Source organism: Periplaneta americana, chromosome 1 (genome assembly GCF_040183065.1).
Source record: "Periplaneta americana isolate PAMFEO1 chromosome 1, P.americana_PAMFEO1_priV1, whole genome shotgun sequence".
Lineage (NCBI taxonomy): Eukaryota > Metazoa > Arthropoda > Insecta > Blattodea > Blattidae > Periplaneta > Periplaneta americana.
The window spans coordinates 191,061,927-191,081,730 of record NC_091117.1 but is presented as its reverse complement, the minus strand read 5'-3'; the positions used below and the strand labels follow the sequence as shown (position 1 = coordinate 191,081,730).

Sequence of the window (19,804 nt, the reverse complement as noted above, 5' to 3'; positions counted from 1 at the left end):
TTTGTACAAAGATTTAGACTGCACTAGTTCTCTGTGAGCACAATGTCTGGCAGTCAATGGTACATGGTTAATGATTTACATTATAGCCCAAACTAAGAGCGGACAGACTTTTAGTTATTCGAATAAAATGGAATGGAACTTTCGGGAGGGGAGCACTATGACCCAATACTGAGACCTTTCACGATCTATTGCGCTAACCCTCAAGCTAGGCGCATTCCCAAACTCACACCGGCTGACTACACTAAGGTTCGCTGCGTACCCAGGTTTCTTCTCAAGACGGGTCTCGAATTGGTTTCAGAAATCGCACAAGGATTCAGACCTGGATCGCGGTTTAAAAGCCGGGGTTTAGAACCACGATTTTGTCCCTGTTTTAGAAATCGATCCTGAAGATCTGACCACTCAGCCACGCAGGGGACGACTTTTAACAATTTGTCCCAACAGAAAAGTGTGGGGGAGTTGACGTGGGCCATGCGCTTGAACTGTTGCACAAGACGACGATCCACTGCCATTTCAATTAATAATGGAGATGAGTAAATGTCACATACCAGGCAACCGCGGACACCTGGGCCAAACAAATAGCGTCACCAGACCAGACCTCTTGAATCACGCACAGTACGATGTATTGAATAGCACAGAAAAACTTTAACAATCAATAAGAGCCTGTTTCAAAAATCTTGTCTTTAGATAATAATAATAATAATAATAATAATAATAATAATATAATAGTAGTAGTAGTAATAACAACAACAATAATAATAATAATAATAATAATAATAGTAATAATAACAGTAGTAATAATAATAATAATAATAATATAATAGTAGTAGTATCAGTAATAATAATAATAATAATAATAATAATAATAATAATAATAATAATAATATAATAATAGTAGTAGTAGTAGTAGTAAAAGGTAAAAGGTAAAGGTATCCCCGTAACATGCCATGAAGACACTTGGGGGGCATGGTGGTAGAGCCCCATGCTTTCCATGACCTCGGCACTAGAATGAGGTGGTGTGGTCGGCACCACGCTCTGACCGCCTTTTACCCCCGGGAAAGACCCGGTACTCAATTTTATAGGAGGCTGAGTGAACCTCGGGACCGTTCTGAAAGTTTGGCAACGAGAAAAAATCCTGTCACCACCTGGTAGTAGTAGTAATAATTTATTTATTTATTTATTTAGAATATTAACGTGCAACACAACAGCACAAGGCCAATTACAGTTTAGCACAAGATACAAAAAAAAAACAAAACAGAAGAAATCATGATGAGAATGAATGATAGAAATGGCAGTGAGATGGAATACAACCAATATAATAGTCGTCAATAATCTTTGACCAAATGCAACAAAATAAATAGCAATATAATAATAATAACAGTAGTAATAATAATAATTTATTTATTTATTTATTTAGAATATTAACGTGCAAAACAACAGCACAAGGCCAATAAAGTTTAGCACGATACAAAACAGAACAAAACAACAAATGATGATGAGAATGAATGTTAGAAAATGGCAATGAGATGAAATACAAACAATATAATAGTCTACATCAATCATAGATCAAATAAAAATTATAAAATCATAAATTAGTACAATAAGATAATTGAAATAATGGAATAGACTACCTTAATCAATTGACCAAATGCAAGAGAAAAAAAAATGGACAAATAATTATTAAAATTAGATCAGTGAGAAAAAAACTCAGATATACTACACATTAAATGGATCCAAGTTGAATCCATGCAAATTAGCATATTTAATGCATCTGCAGATCGGAGAGAGAGATTTAGGATTTTTATTATAAAACAATTTATGAAATCTTAAACCATTAGCTGGAATACGAAGACTGATATTGCTTAGGAAAGATTCACAATCAATATCACCCTTAATGACTTTACAAAAAAAAATAAATAATCAAGATCCTGACGTCTGGTGAACAAACTACCGCAATTGAAATATTTGCATTTAATCTCATAGTTATAGTCGGAATTTGGTAAAAATCTATAAGAACACAAGGAAATAAATTTTCTTTGAATATTCTCCAATTTAGCCGAGTCAGTGGAAGTAATGGAGTTCCATACAACAGATGCATATTCAAGCTTGGATCTAACCAACGTATAGTATAAAATTAATAAACACATAGGAGTGGAAAAAGAATAAGTTATAGACCTAATTAGACCAAGCATTCTTAACGAATGGGTATAAATATATTGCACATGATCATGGAAATATAATTTTGAATCAAGTAGGACACCAAGATCTCTAATACAATCTTTCCTAGTAATTACGACATTACTGAGAGAATAGTTAAATTTTAGGGAGATAGTTTTCCGTGAAAAGGAAATAACAAAAGTTTTGGATTGATTAATTTTCATTCCATTTTCAACAGACCATTGTGAAATTGAATTAATGTCATTTTGAAGAATTTGACAATCAACCAAACTATTAATTTTGCGAAAGATTTTGAGATCATCCGCAAATAAAAGGCAGCTAGAACTTATTCCTTTACTTATATCATTTATAAATAATAAAAATAAGAGAGGTCCCAATGCAGACCCTTGAGGAACACCGCATAAACTATTAAATGGAACCGAGAGAGAATTACCTAGTCGAACACAAGACTGTCTATCTGTTAAATAATTTTCAAACCAATTAACGTAGTTAGTGGAGAGACCAAAATTACTTAGTTTATTTGATAAAATTTTGTGAGGAACAACATCAAATGCTTTGCTAAAATCAAAATAAATTGAGTCAATTTGACCTTGATTTTCAACTATAGGCATTATGAGATTAAGATAGGAAACTAAATTAGTAGTAGTAGATTTCCCTCTTGTAAATCCATGTTGGGCCGAATTGATCTTATTTTTAACATAAAATGAAATGTGTTTGTGGATAATTTTTTCAAAAATTTTAGAAAAATTGTTTAGGATAGAAATGGGTCTATAATTAGTAAAACTGTTTTTATTACCATTTTTGAAAACTGGAATAATGGATGCTTCCTTCCAAAGTGACGGGTAAATTCCTGTTTTTAAGCTAAGATTGAATAAAAAAAGTTAAAACAGGCAAGAAAATATTAGAGCAACCCTTGATTATAAAATTAGGAATGCTATCAGTACCTTTACATTTATTAGGCTTTAGCTTTTTAATAGCTTATTTACATCATCGAATGTAATATTAGGCAGGGACAAACAGTCAGTAATATTAAAATCATAAGTAATGAAATTAGAGTTACAATTTTGTTGAACAGATTTAAATTGACTAGCAAATGCATTTGCAATTTCTTTTTCATCTGTGATGTGAACGCCATTTATTATTAGTTCTGTGGCATTACTATTAGTTTTTCGAAAAGTTTCTACATATTTCCAAAATTTATTTGGTTCATGCTTTAGGTTATCATCAATTGATTGTAACCATTTGAATTTATCAGATTTAATCATGGCTTTGACTTGTTTTCTAAAATTAGAAAAAATTTGATAATGATGATCAGTTTTATATTTTTTGTAATTTTTATTAGCTTTATTTTTTTTATAAGCTGACGTAAATCGTTTGAAAACCATTTAGGATAGTGCGATTTTTTAACAAAGGTGACAGGGACACAAAGGGCACAAAGGGATATAGCATTGTTTATAATTTGAGACAAGGAATTTGCAGCAGTGTTTACATCAGTAGTCTGATATATGCTAGTCCAATCATAATTGTATAGAATAGAATAAAGATTCAGATAATCACCTTGAGAATAATTTAAATAAGAAAAATAATAATAATAATAATAATAATAATAATAATAGTAATAGTAATAATAATAGTAATAATAATAATAGTAATAATAATAATAATAATTATTATTATTATTATTATTATTATTATTTATTTATGTATTTATTCTGGCGAAGTTAAGGCCATCACGCCTTCCCTTCCACTCAGCCAGAAACAAGAGAAGCTGATACAATATTAATATTTAAAGAACACTTTCACTTTTTTTCTTAGTTCTTTCTTCATCATCCTCCCCTCCTATCTCACGTTCTTATTCGTCTTCTTGGGCATATTCTTCTCATTATACTCCGTCTTCTTTCTCCTATCTTTTTCTTTATTTCCTCACGCTTCTCTTTTTCGTTCTATTCTATCCCTATTCTCCCTTTTTCTAACTTTTCTTTTATCTTCTTTATTTGTCTCCTTTAGTCTTTTTCTCCTTATACGCTCCCTCACCCTCCTCGTTCTTGTATTTCCCCTCTTTTCTCTCGATTTTCTTTTTTCTGCCTTACTTCACCTTCTTCGTCTCATTCTAATTACTTGGCTCTTCATCCTCACTCACGCTTCTTACACAATAGACTGACCGCGCGAATCTCTTAATATTAGTGATCATGGCCCGCCCACAGTTTGCTGATATTCCCGTCATTGCAACATGTCGCAGCGCTCCCACGCCGCTACAGGGTGTTAAAAAATATCAACTAAAATATGCAGAGCAGTCAGAGATGAAAAATAACTAAAAAGAAAGAGGGAAGAGAAAACAGAGGAACGGATGTAGAAAACATATTATATAAAAAAAATGGTGTGACGAAATGACGCATACTTTCAGATTAGCCTATATGTTTTACGAGTTTCGAAGCAATTCAGCTTCTTTATCAAGTAAATTTATTAAGCCATTAGACATAGGCTTCGTTACATATGATATATTTGAAAACACACAAATATAAAATTTAATTAAAACAATGAAAACATAAAATACACTGAAACTATAAAAATTAATTAAAACTATTTGCATTTAATGTATTAATATTAATAAAATGTAACTAAATTTATTTATTAAAAACAACTTCATAAGCCACCGGCGTAGCTCAGTCGGTTAAGGCGCTTGCCTGCCGATCCGGAGTTGCGCTCGGGCGCGGGTTCGATTCCCGCTTGGGCTGATTACCCGGTTGAGTTTTTTCCGAAGTTTTCCCTAATCGTAAGGCAAATGTCAGATAATCTATGGCGAACCCTCGGCCTCATCTCGCAAAATATCATATCGCTATCACCAATTCCATCGACGCTAAATAACCTCGTGGTTGATACAGCGTCGTTAAATAACCAAGTTAAAAAAAAACAATTTCATGCAAATTTATGTTAAAAAAACTCACCAGTAGAGCAAAAAGAAATTATTAATAGCCAATTATACAAATAAAATCTATATATTATCACGGTTTGTAAATTTAGTTTTTAGATATCCATTTCCATAAGTGGATCATTTACTGCAAGACAATGCGTTAAAAACTGACTATTACACAGGAAAATGCGAAATATACTTATTTTTAACACTAGTGCGAAAATTATTTTTAACACTCAGTTTCAAGTGTTTACGCTGACCGTCTATTGTTTCCCACCAGATACGGCAGCAATCGCAACTGATCTTTGAAGCTGTTCAAACAATTTTATTGCAGGCCTACTTAAAATATTATTATCTTTGGTTGAGAAACGTACACAAATTAAAAGCATTGTTTTAACAACTATTTTATTGATAATTGTATGAAACACTTAAGAACTAAATGTAGCCTACTGTAGCCTAATTGCAAAAGATTAGGGGACACGAGACCTCTAGATCTGCAGTCGTACAGTCTTATCACTAAATTACACCACTGATTGCTTTTATGTCATATAGTTTCACTATTGCAATGAGGGGGAACAATCATTCTGCTGCAGTCCAGAAATATGGAAATGACTGAAGCCGTGAAATATGTGGAAGAATAATGCTATTCAAGTATACATATATCATTCCGCAGATATCGCTATAGTCATTAAATAAAAATATGAAAAGTGTCCCTGAAATGAATGATGGGTATTATGATGCGCCACTTACGAGATGCACTATTGGATTCACAAAGCTATTGTTCACTTGATGATATAGTAAGGAATACTGTAGACTATCATAATATTTCATATTTACTCCAGTCACGTCTTGTGACGTAGAACTAACATTTTCCGCATACAAATAGTTCTGAATATGGAAGGAGTATTTATTTTGATAAACTAAAAATGTACATTGTTAAGTTTTGTAACAAGTCTATAGACATTTCATTTGCTACTTTTATACATATGCGTAAATTGTTTTACAATGAAAATTACGAAGGTTCTAATTGACAATTAGTCTCTTTTTATGTTATTTCCTTGCTGTGTTTCATGGTCTATGGCCATGGATCATTGACACAAAGACAAGTTTGGTTACCACCCGACTGTACATGATTGTTGTTCTGGTTTGTTGATGTTTAGAGCTGTGTCACTACTGTAAATTCGGTAGAGGTATAGTCCAAGCTCACACAACTTAATAGTTTCGGTACCAACTTCCTAGCTCTAATTATAACTAGTTAGTATTTCTTGATTTTAATCTGATTTCTTTTTGGGAAATATATTCATACAAAGAAATATTCCATTATTGCGGTTTTATCGTTACGTTTGCTTTGTCGATATTTCGATGGATCAGAATCAGACTGTTCCAAGTCCATTTTACTATTTTTTTTCCAGGAGAGCTATTTTAAGCTCCTGACATTCAAAGCTTCATGAAACAATTTGGAATAGTTTCATAGCAACCTTATGGAGAGGAATATTATAATTTTGTTCGATTCATACATGCTGACAAGGACATGGCACACAATGAAACGTAGATTTCTTTCTTATAAAAAAGTTGAACTTAGAACAGTCTGGTTCTCACCCGTTGATTTATTATTAATTGATAAATATGAATTTAGAGACATCAAGCCTAGATCATATATGTAACAGATAACTCCTCGCTACGTTAAAATCGGCAGCACTTTGAAGAGAACAACCGCCAGGATCGCCATCCGTCCGCCGTAAACGAACACGAGATGGCAGCACAGTCGCTAATGCAATTCAAATGGGAATTATGACGTGATTCCTTACGTAGTAACTAGATGGCAGCGTAGTAAACCTGACAAAAGTTGTTAACCTCAAAGCCTATAAGCCCGACATATCTGTTACATATATGATCTAGGCGTCAAGTTTTGTACTTCGGGAAATTGGTCTTAGAAGCTTGATTTCCAAGGGTCAGAATTTTTCACGTTCTTCATAAAACCTCTGTCACATTTCTATGAAGAAACGTTCGGGTGAATGTGCCTCTATAACATATAACTCCGGTACCCTTCCTAATTTCACTTTTTAGGAGTAGAGACAAATGTAATCAATTTGTATCTTTATCGAAATTGAAACTGTTTCCTCTACACACGTTCAGTTTTGTCTTCGAGAAGACGTAGGACAGTAGGAAATCCCATCGTTTGGAACTGGCGTGAACAGCACCATCGAGGAATGCGTTGTGACGTCAGCGGGGTCAGGTCGAGGCACTGGATCAAAGTTTCACTTTCATCGAGGCGCGTGGGTTTCCCTGCATCATCTGGAGTGCCACACTGCAAGCTACATATCCAGCAATGGGATAGAAATGCTTTCAAATAAGTGTTAGGAGATGGAGGGAAGTTTCTTTCGGCGTAGGTGGACAGTGTTCGTGCACAAGCCAAGGAGAAATAAAGATGGCAGGGAGATAGAAATCCCATGTTTTCTGAACCCCTACACTAGACGGATGTGAAGTGATCAGCATCACATACGGATGCCTCTTACTCGCGAAAAAGACCATGATGTAAGCTTATAAGACATTGACGCGTAGAACATTATGGTAAGACGGAAAATTCTGTGAATGCTTAGAGTTAAAATGAAGAGCTTTCAGTGTACAGTTCGTAATGTCTACCAACAAAGAGAACTCGAATTTTTTATGTGGGGCCTAAGGGCAGAACTTAAAAAAAGTATAGAAGAAATATCTGTTATATCAGGGATTTTGTCGTTTATAAGAAATTTAAATATGTCAGTTTCTAGTATAGGCCACCTACTGACAACTTCTGAAGTGAAAATGTTTATATCGTTTTTTCATTTTATTTCATTTTTTATTATATTCCATAAATCTTATATTAGCAATGAAGCTTTAAGATGTGGAACAAGTCAAAATTTTACAAGATTACAATTACAATTTTTACACTTTTTTATAATTTAAATTTCAATTTTTTACTATTTTTTTTTGGCGAGATGTACTGAGATGAGGTGAGGTCGAGGATTCGCCAACAGATTACCTGGCATTTGCCTTATGGTTGGGGAAAACCTCGGAAAAAACCCAACCGGGTAATGAGAGCAAACGGGGGTGAAGTGAAGTGAAGCAGAGGACTCGTCATAGATCACCGACATCAGTCCCACGGCGTTATGAACGTTAATCGCCTTTACTGTCAGTGCTTCAAATACAATAGAGAGCGATATGGTCTAAGAGAATAGCGCTTCTTTGGGAAGAGAAATGAAGTCTAGGAACTCATGTTTTACTTGTTCGGCATAAAATATCCAGAACTGTTAAGATCTTACATCTTACAATGCAGCATATTTCCGTTGCACAGAGTTAATAATATTATGAATTGTATAGAGTGATATAAAGATAGGAGAAACCGAAATATTCCAAGAAAATCTGCTTGGTAATATGCATTTCTACCAAAAATTCCATTACAACACGGGCCTTCAATACCTACACTTAAGGGTTAGATCAAAAGACATTGATTCATGACGATGACAGAAATCCTTGTGGTCTTTGACGAAATTGCTATATGTGACAGTGGAATACGAGAAATATTGGCGCAACAGTAAGTTATAGGAATACCTGTTTTCAATAATCTTCTTCTTCTTCTTCTTCTCTTCTTCTTCTTCCTACCATGTATTAGGCCTGGTGGCCTGTTACGGTCTCATGCCATCGTTTGAGTGGTCTTCCTAAAGATATCTTTCCTCATGGAAGGTAATTAAAAATCTGACGAGGGATGCGGGATCCATCCAAGCGCTGTAGGTGTTGCTGCCAATTATTTCTATATGTAGTTACTGTATATGTTACATAATCGAAGAGATTTGAAGTTCTTGAAGGATATCTACATTTTTCTTTTTGTCTAACTTTGTATATCCAGCTGTTCTTCTCATGAACTTCATTTCGCTAGCTGTTATTCTGCTTATGTCTCTTTTACATGTAGTCCAAGCTTCGCTTCCATAGGTAAGCATTGGTCTCGCTAAGGTTTATAAGCTCTTATTCTTGTATGTCTCTGCACTAAAGATGGACTTATTATAACTTTGCATTTCAAGTGATATGTCAGTTTCATAATAATAATAATAATAATAATAATAATAATAATAATAATAATAATAATAATAATAATAATAATAATAATAATAATAATAATAATTTAGGTAGTATCCTAAAATAATACATTTCTTATATTCTGCCACTTCTTCCTTCTTTCTTACGTTGTTCTTTCCTCCTACCGTGTTTCCTCTTTTCTTCTTCTTCTTCTGTTCCCTTTTACTACTACCTCATTCTCATATTCTCTCATCTATTTCTGTTCTCTTTCTTTCTGACATCTCTCTTCTAGGCATTGCGTTCCCTTTTCTCATTTACATCGTTCTGCTCCATTTCCTCCTTGTTTACCTCTTCTGCTTCCTTGTCTTTTCTGCCTCATCCCTTTTCTTCTGCTCCTGTCCCTTCTTTTCCTTTCCACATCCTTTTACACCTTCAGTTCCGTTTTACTTCCCGTCCTTCTGTTCCATTTTACCCCCCTCCTCCTGACAGCGAGCTGAAATGAAATCTGCAAATACCTACGGATTCTCTATAACCTTGAAATGGACACAGTTTTTGTTACATAAATGTATGTATCTGTAAATATTCAAATTCGCGTCCGGCTGTGGGTAAATTTCATCGTTTCCTAATCCGTGACAACAGCAGGGGATTTCAAGATGCGAAGATTGGTAGCTCGTGTGCTGGAATGCTGCAGCTCATCCCGGGCGGACTTGACCCGGTTTCACAACGCGCTGGAGTTTGCGCATTACGCAATTCTTGTTCTAGGGAAATATCACTGCAGATGCAAAGGCCGCTACTTCTGTGAACGACATCTCATTCAGTGCTACCAACAGCACACATACCCCATAGTACGCTAAGATAAAAAAAAATACAGACAGTTTAAATGGCAAATACTGGGATTTCAGGTCAGTACGTCTAAATGTACAAGGTCTAAAGTACAGAATGTCTAATCAACAATTACGTCTAATGAAAAATAAGTCTACAACTTATCCATGTGCAATGGGAAAAGGTCTCATGCCAAATAGTCTAATTTCCAATTAAGTCTAATGTCTACTGACGCATGGTCTAATGTCGAAATGTCTAATTGGAAACAATGTCTCAAATCGTCTAATGGTTGGCGGAGTTGGTATAGCCTTCTACGCCCGAGATTGCGGGTTCGACCCCAGGCCAAATCGATGACATTTAAGTGTGCTTAAATGCGACAGGCTCATGTCAATAAATTTACTGGCATGTAAAAGAACTCCTGCGGAACAAAATTCCGGCACACCGGCGACGGTGATATAACCCTGGCAGTTGCGAGCGTCGTTAAATAAAACATACATACATACATACATACATACATTGTAATATTTTATGTAAAGCATGTAGTATTACTCTAATGTAATGGAGCATGCTGATATACAAAAATAAATAAATAAATAAATACATACATACATATACTACCAGTCAAAAGTTTTCGATCAGCTGTGGAAATAACTATATACATTATTTCAATGTACAAACACATGAGAAAAACTAAATAGACCAACAAAATAAATATTTTCTCTCTCTAGAATTATGATATGACAGAATATTGAAAACGAAACCCTCTGTTTTAACCACAAATCCATAGTCTGTTGTGGTAGGTGATCGAAAAGTTTTGACCGGTAGTGTACATACATACATACATACATACATACATACATACATACATACATACATACATACATACATACATACATACATCGTCATGGACAATGGCTGTTTTCACAGAAAAAGTCTTTAGACTATGGTTGTTTTATGAAAACCACTGAAAATTTCCACTCCTATAACATAGGACTATGGTTTTTTTTTTTACTAACAACTAATTCCGAGGCTTACTGTTAGGTTTCGTAACAAGCTGTTTTTTACGGTGATGGGTTGTTAGCCCTTCGCCCAACCCCCAAGCTGGAGGACCACCCCTTATCGGCTGTCCACGACTGCTTATTCTATATTCGCAGCTATCTTCCATATCTGGAGGGAAAAAGACCTTTGGGGAGGCCGAGACGTAGATGGGAAGATAATATTAAAATGGATTTGAGGGAGGTAGGATATAATGGTAGAGACTGGATTAATCTTGCTCAGGATAGGGACCAGTGGCGGGCTTGTGTGAGGGCGGCAATGAACCTCCGGGTTCCTTAAAAGCCAGTAAGTAAGTAAGTAAGTAAGTAACAACTAATTCAGTATATTGCCGCTACAATACGCTCTCCCCACATACTTAATGTGTCAAATTTGCACTTTTTTGGACTATGGTTCTTTAAAAAAAAAACCCTTCAAATGTTTCTAATATAAGCCAAACACAATGTACATACCCTAATATTACAATTTTTTATAACTTAACTCTTCATATAAATACATAGATACATACATACAAGTTCGAATACCGGTCGGGGCAAGTTATCTGGTTCAGGTTTTTTCCGGGTTTTCCCTCAACCCGATACGAGCAAATGCTGGGTAACTTTCGGTGCTGGACCCAGGACTCATTTCACCGGCATTATCACCTTCATATCATTCAGACGCTAAATAACCTAGATGTTGATACAGCGTCGTAAAATAACCCAATAAAATAAAAATAAAATACATACATACATTACATACATGCATATCGTTATTTCATTCCGTTTCACTTCTATCAACTTATTTCTTCATATGTGCGGAGCTATTAGCGGGCTTGTCTTGAAACTGACAATCTAATTGGAAGCCAAATTTTGAAATGTGAAACCAGGGGTGCATCGAGCGCGATTGCAACGGGGGCGTGTTCGAAGAGCACTTTCATCACGTTCCAGTTTCAACATGTATTTAATTAAGGAGACAGCCGTTGCCTGCATGATCAGAAGAATTCCGCTAATGACACCAAAACGCACCTATCATTATTTTAAGTAACGCGCTTTGCGCAACCAGCGGCACGGCACGGCACGGCATGGCGGCAGCAGAGAAACAACAGAAATTACGTACTTTGCTGGTGTAAACACAGACGTTTCCGTGTTTGAAGATTCTTTTGTAAGCTAGTGTTGGAAGTCAATGTGCTTCATGATGGTAGTATAAACCTCACAGCAAATCTTATAAATGGAATTTATTTTCAAATAACCAGGTATAGTGAACACAAAACATCCCTGAAAATGGGATATTGAATGCTACTTCAGGCGCACTGTTGTCAGAGAGACATAGCGAGAGCGACAGAGACGGAAGATAGTTTATTTTATTTTATTTTATTTTATTAGGTTATTTTACGACGCTTTATCAACATCTCAGGTTATTTAGCGTCTGAATGAGATGAAGGTGATAATGCTGGTGAAATGAGTCCGGGGTCCAGCACCGAAAGTTACCCAGCATTTGCTCATATTGGGTTGAGGGAAAACCCCGGAAAAAAACCTCAACCAGTGGAAGAAAGTAGCTCCACAGTCTAGTAGGCCTATTATTCAGTCACGAAGCTCAATACGTAGTAAATATGCATCCATAGATAGTTGCTAACCACTAGGATCGCTAATATCGCCTCATTACAGACAATGCGAAATAGTACTGCCACAGTCTATTGTTCCTAGCACCCTCACAACTCAAGCTTCGTGACTGTATATACTAGACTGTGGTAGCAGCTCTGTCCGTCTCATACTGCACATTTTGTGCGTGTAGTGAAAAACATAAAAAGGATTCGTCAAAACGAGCTAGAGCATTCATTAACTATACTTGTTTTTTTTTTTTTTTTTTTAAGATGGGACATGACAGTTAAGCGGCCGAGCTCGGAACTACAGTGCCATGTTGCCAATATGGACTACCACGCTGCCACCTGATGGAAGCTAGCAATTGTCGTTAAGATGGCTGACGTTAAAACATTCATTGACAATTGACGCGAAGGTAAGAAAACAATACAAAAATCGACAGAGATTCAAAGACGAAACGAACCAATGCTAACATTGTGTGCACAATAAATAAATATCGCCGAGAGAGATATTTAAGCACTCGTCACGTGGGAACTGTAAGTTTGGCAACTCAACCGTTGTTACCATAGCGACAGGTCTACCACGCTGTGACGTTCAGTTGTTTTTCCGATCGCAATGCTCCTGTCATGTCCCATCTCTCAAAAAATAAGTATGAACACTGGTAGAAATCTCAGTAGCTGATTGCAGATAGCGTCCGCGTCTAGCCCCGTGTTTATAGTTCAGTGTTCACTGTGTTAATTAAAATAATATATATGGAGTACGCAACATTCTTTGTGCTCAAATGCGTATCAGCTTTTACTTTTACGTGCCTTACTCGAATATTCAAATATTTCTGCCAACTTCAAGGAAAAGAAAAAAAGATATTAAAATCAGAATAGTGAACAATGAAGACAGAAACAAAAATAAAACGAACATGGAAACAATTAAATAAAGAAAGGCTGTAAGGAAAGAGTAGCAATGTATAAGAATAAAGAAATGAGCAAAAATACAAAAACGAACGAATAAAATTATATTTAAATTAAAAAAAAACATAGACAAATAAATAATAAATTATTCTTTTGGACAAGGTTCTTGTGCGTACAATATATTAGTAACACGTGACATTCTCGGTGGTATTTTTCTTTCCAATGAATTTGTATTTGGAACTATATAAGATTTGAACCCATACCATTACCTTCATGTCTAACAAGCAAACATTCTCATGGGGGCTGATAAAGTTATTTTTTTTTTCTTCCATCAAGTTAATAATGTCTAAACAAGTGCTTATACAAATTTTGGCCACTCGAGCGCAATTACAAGGGCTGTAAAAAAGTAAGTTTCCCTGGGGCCTTTTACAGAAACAAAACACAGTTTTATGGAAATATTTATTTAAACAATTTTAGCAGTTGTTGAGATACTTTTCAACATACTCCCCACATTTGAGACACTTTCATACCGTCGGATTAACTTTCGTAGCCCTGTGTTGTAGAAGTCTGCCGCCTGGGATCGGAACCACTGTGTGATAGCGTCTGCATCTCTCTGTCGATCCCATAGCATGACAAATGTCTCAAATTCCAGTGGGGAATATGTTGAAAAATAGCTCAACAGTTGTTGTATCTGTTATAATAAATTTGTCCAATGAAATTGTGTTCTATTGAAACTCCTCTTTACTGAAATGAATTGTTTTAGACGTTCCACTAGACATTCCAAATTGGAAAAAATTCGAAACACAACCATTAGAAAAGAATGGGAGTCAATAGTAACTTACGTTGTTACATTTCGTTAGCTACAAGCAATTAGAATGGTATGGCCACGTACGTAGAATGCCAGAAACAAGATTGCCAGACAGATTTTGGAATGGATTCCGCCAGGAAGAGGAAAGAGAGGAAGACCAAGGAAAACCTGGAAGGACCATATAAGAAGTGGAATGAAGGAGAGAGGCTTGGAAGAACGGGATTGGGAGGCAAGAGAAGAATGGAGGAAGAAGATAAGAATTTAAATACTTTGGATACAGGAAGATGTAGTTTACATTGTAACTCTGTTAATAAATAAAAATTGAGTTTTTTTCTGTAAACGGCCCCAGGGAAACTTATTTTTACGGCCTTCGTAATTGCGTTTGAGTGGTCAAAATTTGTACAGGCACTTGTTTTGACATTATTAATATGGTGGAAGAAAAAAATTAACTTTTTTATCTGCTCCCATAAGAATGTTTGCTTGTAAGCGGTGATCAAGCATACGATGAGAGGACTAAAAGTAATTAGCGACTTACGTGTTGCCGAGTGGCAGGGGCAGCGAGAGAGAGCCGTATTAATTGCTTTCACCACACGTGCAACACAGCAGGCAGCTAGGCTGGTCTTCATCACCGCTTCCTTCAGCGTCCTTCTCATGCTTTCAGTTCTTTACCCAGAGACTATCTTCAGTTTCTGCGTGCAACGTATATACAGCATTATGTTTTAACAGGACTGCTTTGGAATTAAATTAAATAATATAATAATATTGAATAATCTTTTGAATTTACAATTGAAATAGAATACACTTTTATTTAAAGGCTAATTTATTCATTCATGCTGTTCTTTCCAAAGGCAGGTCTTTCACTGCAAACCCAGCTATCTCAAATCTTTCCTATTTTCTGCCTTTCTCGTAGTCTCCGCGTATTTATTTATTTATTTATTTATTATTTTGCTAATAATTATTACATAACATATATACAGAAAAAACTTTAGCTCGCCCCTGAAAGAGTAGAACTCGTGCTCAGGAGCGGATTCCTGAATTGAAATTAATAATTACACAATACAATTTGTCTTATGTCTACTATGCAATTATAGTATATAAATTTAAATTTACAATTTTTCAATTTTTATAAAATCCATACATAACTTTTTAAATTTAATACTAGAACTATTAGAATTGACAAGATTAGGATATTTAAATATAAATTTGTTATATATTCTTGGTCCTAAATTACTACTATGATTAAATACTGTAACAGTGTTGCATTTTGGTTCAAACAATCTTAAAGAATTCATACCTTTTGTTTCATAACTATGATAATACAATTCAAAATTGTTTCGATTTTTATGTATGAATTTTATTAATACAATATATTAAATTTGTCTTACGTTAAGTACATTAAAGTCAAAACAAATTTTGAGATGGAAAAATCAATAGGTTTATGAAGACATATTTTAATTATTTTCTTCTGTAATAAATAAAGTGGATTAAAATTGGATTTAAATGAGCTACCCCATCCTATAATTCCATACATAATTACCGATTGAAATAAAGTTAAATATATTGTGCGTAATAAACTTATTGACAAGTAATTCCTCAGTAAAACAAAATATTATACTGTGTTACGTAATTTATTACAAAGGTAATTAATGTGTTGGTTCCATTTTAAATGATTATCGAAAATTATGCCTAAATACTTAACTTCAGAGGACTCTTTAATAATCGGACATTTACACTGTATAAGACAACAATCAGAATTATGTAATTTAATACTTAATATACATGTAGGAGGTTTGTTACATTTTTCAGATAATGAGAATGGAATAATTATATGGTTTTATTTTCGTTGATAGAAAGGTAATTTATGTCAAACCATTTTTTATTCATTTAAGTCCATTATTTGATTTATTATATGCATCATATCAAGTTTTTCCACCAAACTGTGTCATCTGCATAAGAATAGTGAACACCATTGTATTGTTGTAAGTAAATTTTTAATAAGTCATTAACATATATTAAAAATAGAATAGGGCCTAGAACTGTGCCTTGGGGAACACCTATATTAATAATTGAAGGTTCACTTGAATAATTGTCAATTTTCGTTATTTGAATTCTGTCGTTAAGTTACGATTTTATTAAGTTTAAAGCATTACCTTTGATTCCTAATAAGTCTAATTTCTCAATTAAGATATATTTAACTGTATCAAATGCTTTTCTTATGTCCAGGAAAATACCAATACATTTGTTACCTTGATCAAATTCTCTAACAATTTTTTTAGTAACTTGATATATTGCATTATCTGTACTGAATTTTTTTCGAAAACCAAATTGATTATCACTTAATATATTATGTTTATCAAGATAATTCATTAATCGAACTTTAATACATGATCCACATATTCCATAAAGACCGATATAACTTTACAATTATTGCTACGTTACAATATATAGGCTGAGCCGTAAGTAATGTTATTAATTTCAGTAGGTTATTCTTTAAGGGGAGTGGATAGTGATGCCTGTGCGATTAAAATGTTTCAGTACAAAAGTTTAGTTCAATTTCTAGGCTTTTAGTGTTCAGAGTGGAATAAAAATTTCCATGCTTATATACAAAAATTTGTGAAAATCATTTTCAAATATTTCTGACATCTCAGAACAATTTATTTCCACTTTTCACTTTACTTGGTCAAGATACATTGATTCCTTTTCACTGCATATAAATTTGTAAAATTCAGTACAACTTATGTATAATTATTTATAATTTCCTAGGTTTGTTATATATTCCGGCCATGTTATACTGAATGTCAACAATACCTCTAATGGATGAGAGAGTTTATCTCCTATTCCTCTCATCATTAGCTACAATACTCAAATCAATCATAACCTCATTATATGGTCCTCCCAATTCCTTGTTTTTGGGAAACCTGACATTTATTTCCGTTCATTTGAATCTGGTAATTAAAACAGTCGTTTATGGCACAAATAAAATCTCTTCAGCAAGTTCCTTAAATTACAGGACATAAGAAACAAAGAGAAAAACATCGTTTTTACCAAAACATATTATCAACTGCCATGGACGCTGCTGTTAGTTATCTTATCTAACTGCTAGGTGGCAGTCGTGGAGTATGTCGTCAATTTTTATCGTCACTTGGCATTATTGTAGTAGTAAGCTATTTGGTTTAATCAAACTTGAAATAAAATAATACAATTTTGAAATACTGAAAGTTCTCATTATTGTGCGATGTTGAGACAATGAAATGCCAGCAAAACTGAAAGCAATATGTGGAAAGGGTAGATATATCAGTCCAGCTCTTCGATGGCATTTCTATAGGTCTCCTTTTAATGGGCAATCATCTCCTCTACTTCACATGATTACCCCATTCCTTATTGAAACCTTTAGCCGTTCTTAAAAACGTTTTGGATTTAACAATACTTTCACATGGCCTCATTCCATAGTCCACCTATTTCTTATTTTACCGCGTATTGTTCTTTAGACATGTAATTCACAATGCTTAGTATTCTTGTACAGTAATTGAAATCTTTCTTAATATTAAGTATAAATTAACAAGAAAAATTTACTACAGTCCACATATAAATTGCGCAAAAGTCAACATCTAAGAGATACTGCATGTAAGTAGAGAAGATCAAACAGTTCTATCGAGATTGAAAGGGAAATGAAATTAATACGGAGTAGGATCAGAAAACTCTTCCCGCTGTGCATTAAATACAAAGCAGACTAGGCCTACACCACAGTCTACTATATACAGTCACGAAGCTTGAGTTTTGAGGGTGCTAGAAACAATAGACTGTGACGGTACTATTTTACATTGCCTGTAATGAGGCGATATTAGCGATCCTAGTGGTGAGCAACTATCTAATGTTTGCATATTTACTACGTATTGAGCTTCGCGACTGTATACAGTATATTAGACTGTGCCTACACTGTATCAGGAAATACCCTGTACTGAACTGGCAACATACTTAACTATACGTACAGTTCAGGAGGCGAGACCTGGCCTGTTAAAAAATTTGTGAAATAATTGTAACACAAGATGGGAATTATAGAGATATCACAATATTAACATGAAATTAATATGAATAATTAATAATGAACAGAGACCGGAACTTTGGCAGAATGCCTTTTTAAATGTATTAAATCTATCTTCATTTTGAAAGTAAATCTGTACGAATTATACCTTTGTGATTGAAACGTCACAGTTTTATGTTGCCCTTTTCTGCCGTTTTTAATATAAATACCTAATTCACAAAACAAATGTTTTTTTTTGCCTTTATTTCATTGTTTATCAATTATTTATTAATTTATTATTAAAAATTGCCCACAGGTATATTTTAATTTACTTCTGTAACCGCTACAATGAAAGTGACTTCACCGAATGTATATTATTGTCTTTTAGTCAGTTCATATTATCTTTGCAACAATGAGTGTTGCCGTGCAAAAATGTATAAAGTAAGCGTTTTGAACTCCCCCTACTAGCCGCAGGACCTTGACATTGGTGGGGGAGCCTGTGAGTACCAATGAAACCGGGGGCTGTACTGGTAGAGTTACTCATGCCAGAGAGATCCCGGTGGAGGTACCTGACAAAGAAGCGGCTTACCAAAATACCAACTGAAATCCAACCCAATTGGGGCTCCCAGCTGGAGAACCTTGGTGGGACTCCCAGTTGGAGCACCACTTTGGTGTACGGGTTGGTCTACCCAAGCCAAGGTGGAAAGCATCGTGCCGAGGGCTGAATGGCACTGGGGTAGCACAATAATCAGTGTCGCTAACGATCTCTGTAGGGCACCAGGCGACACCCTGCAGTACTTGGCCTTCCCAACATATTCGGGGCTCTGTGTTGGGTGACCTTTAGTTCCCCGGTTCTCGTGGGACCAAAATGCAGGACACAAGAACAAAAGAGGATGTTAGAGACTCTCCAGCTGAGAGACATCTAACATCGGATAAAGGGATGGGGATCACTGCCTCTTCCATAAACAGGCTGCACCTGGGCTCGAAAAGGCTATCAGGGGCAGAAAGAAAGAGAAGGAGAAGGGAAAGGGAAGCGATGTTGAGAGCCGGGAGCACTGCGCACCCAGGCCCTTCATCTCTACCCACTGGTGGTGTGAGCGGAGCCGAACCAAAGACTCCCAAGAGGACTAGGTCTAGTACTGCCACTCCACCCTCAGCAGGGACTCAGCCTGTAAAGAGACCCAAGGGCATTGTTCCTGAAATCTCTTACAGCGAGGCCTTAGCAACCTTTAAAATGGCTATCGTCGGGACATCATATCCTGATGACAAGCTAATAGAAAGTGACATTGGTCACATTCAGGCAGTGATCCTGAGGGGATTAGACGGCGCGCAATCTGGCGAGCCTCTACCACTCCTCAGGACATTTTCATTACAGGATGGGGCCCTGATCTACTATTGTGAGGACCAGAACTCATGTTTATGGCTCCAGAAATGCCTTAATGGAACAACAATTAGGGATAATTTTGTTCTAAAGGTAATGGA

The 19,804-nt window shown here is 35.2% G+C and overlaps 1 protein-coding gene across 1 annotated transcript in view; it reads left to right on the top strand.

Moving 5' to 3' along the window:
• LOC138695354 (beta-galactosidase-like) overlaps positions 1-19,047 on the top strand; it is a 210,289-nt gene extending 191,242 nt beyond the window's left edge. Inside the window, exon 8 of the mRNA XM_069819796.1 lies at positions 18,857-19,047. Within this exon, the coding sequence (XP_069675897.1) occupies positions 18,857-19,047 (191 nt within the window). The remainder of the gene's footprint in view (positions 1-18,856) is intronic.
• Positions 19,048-19,804: the final 757 nt, after the last annotated feature.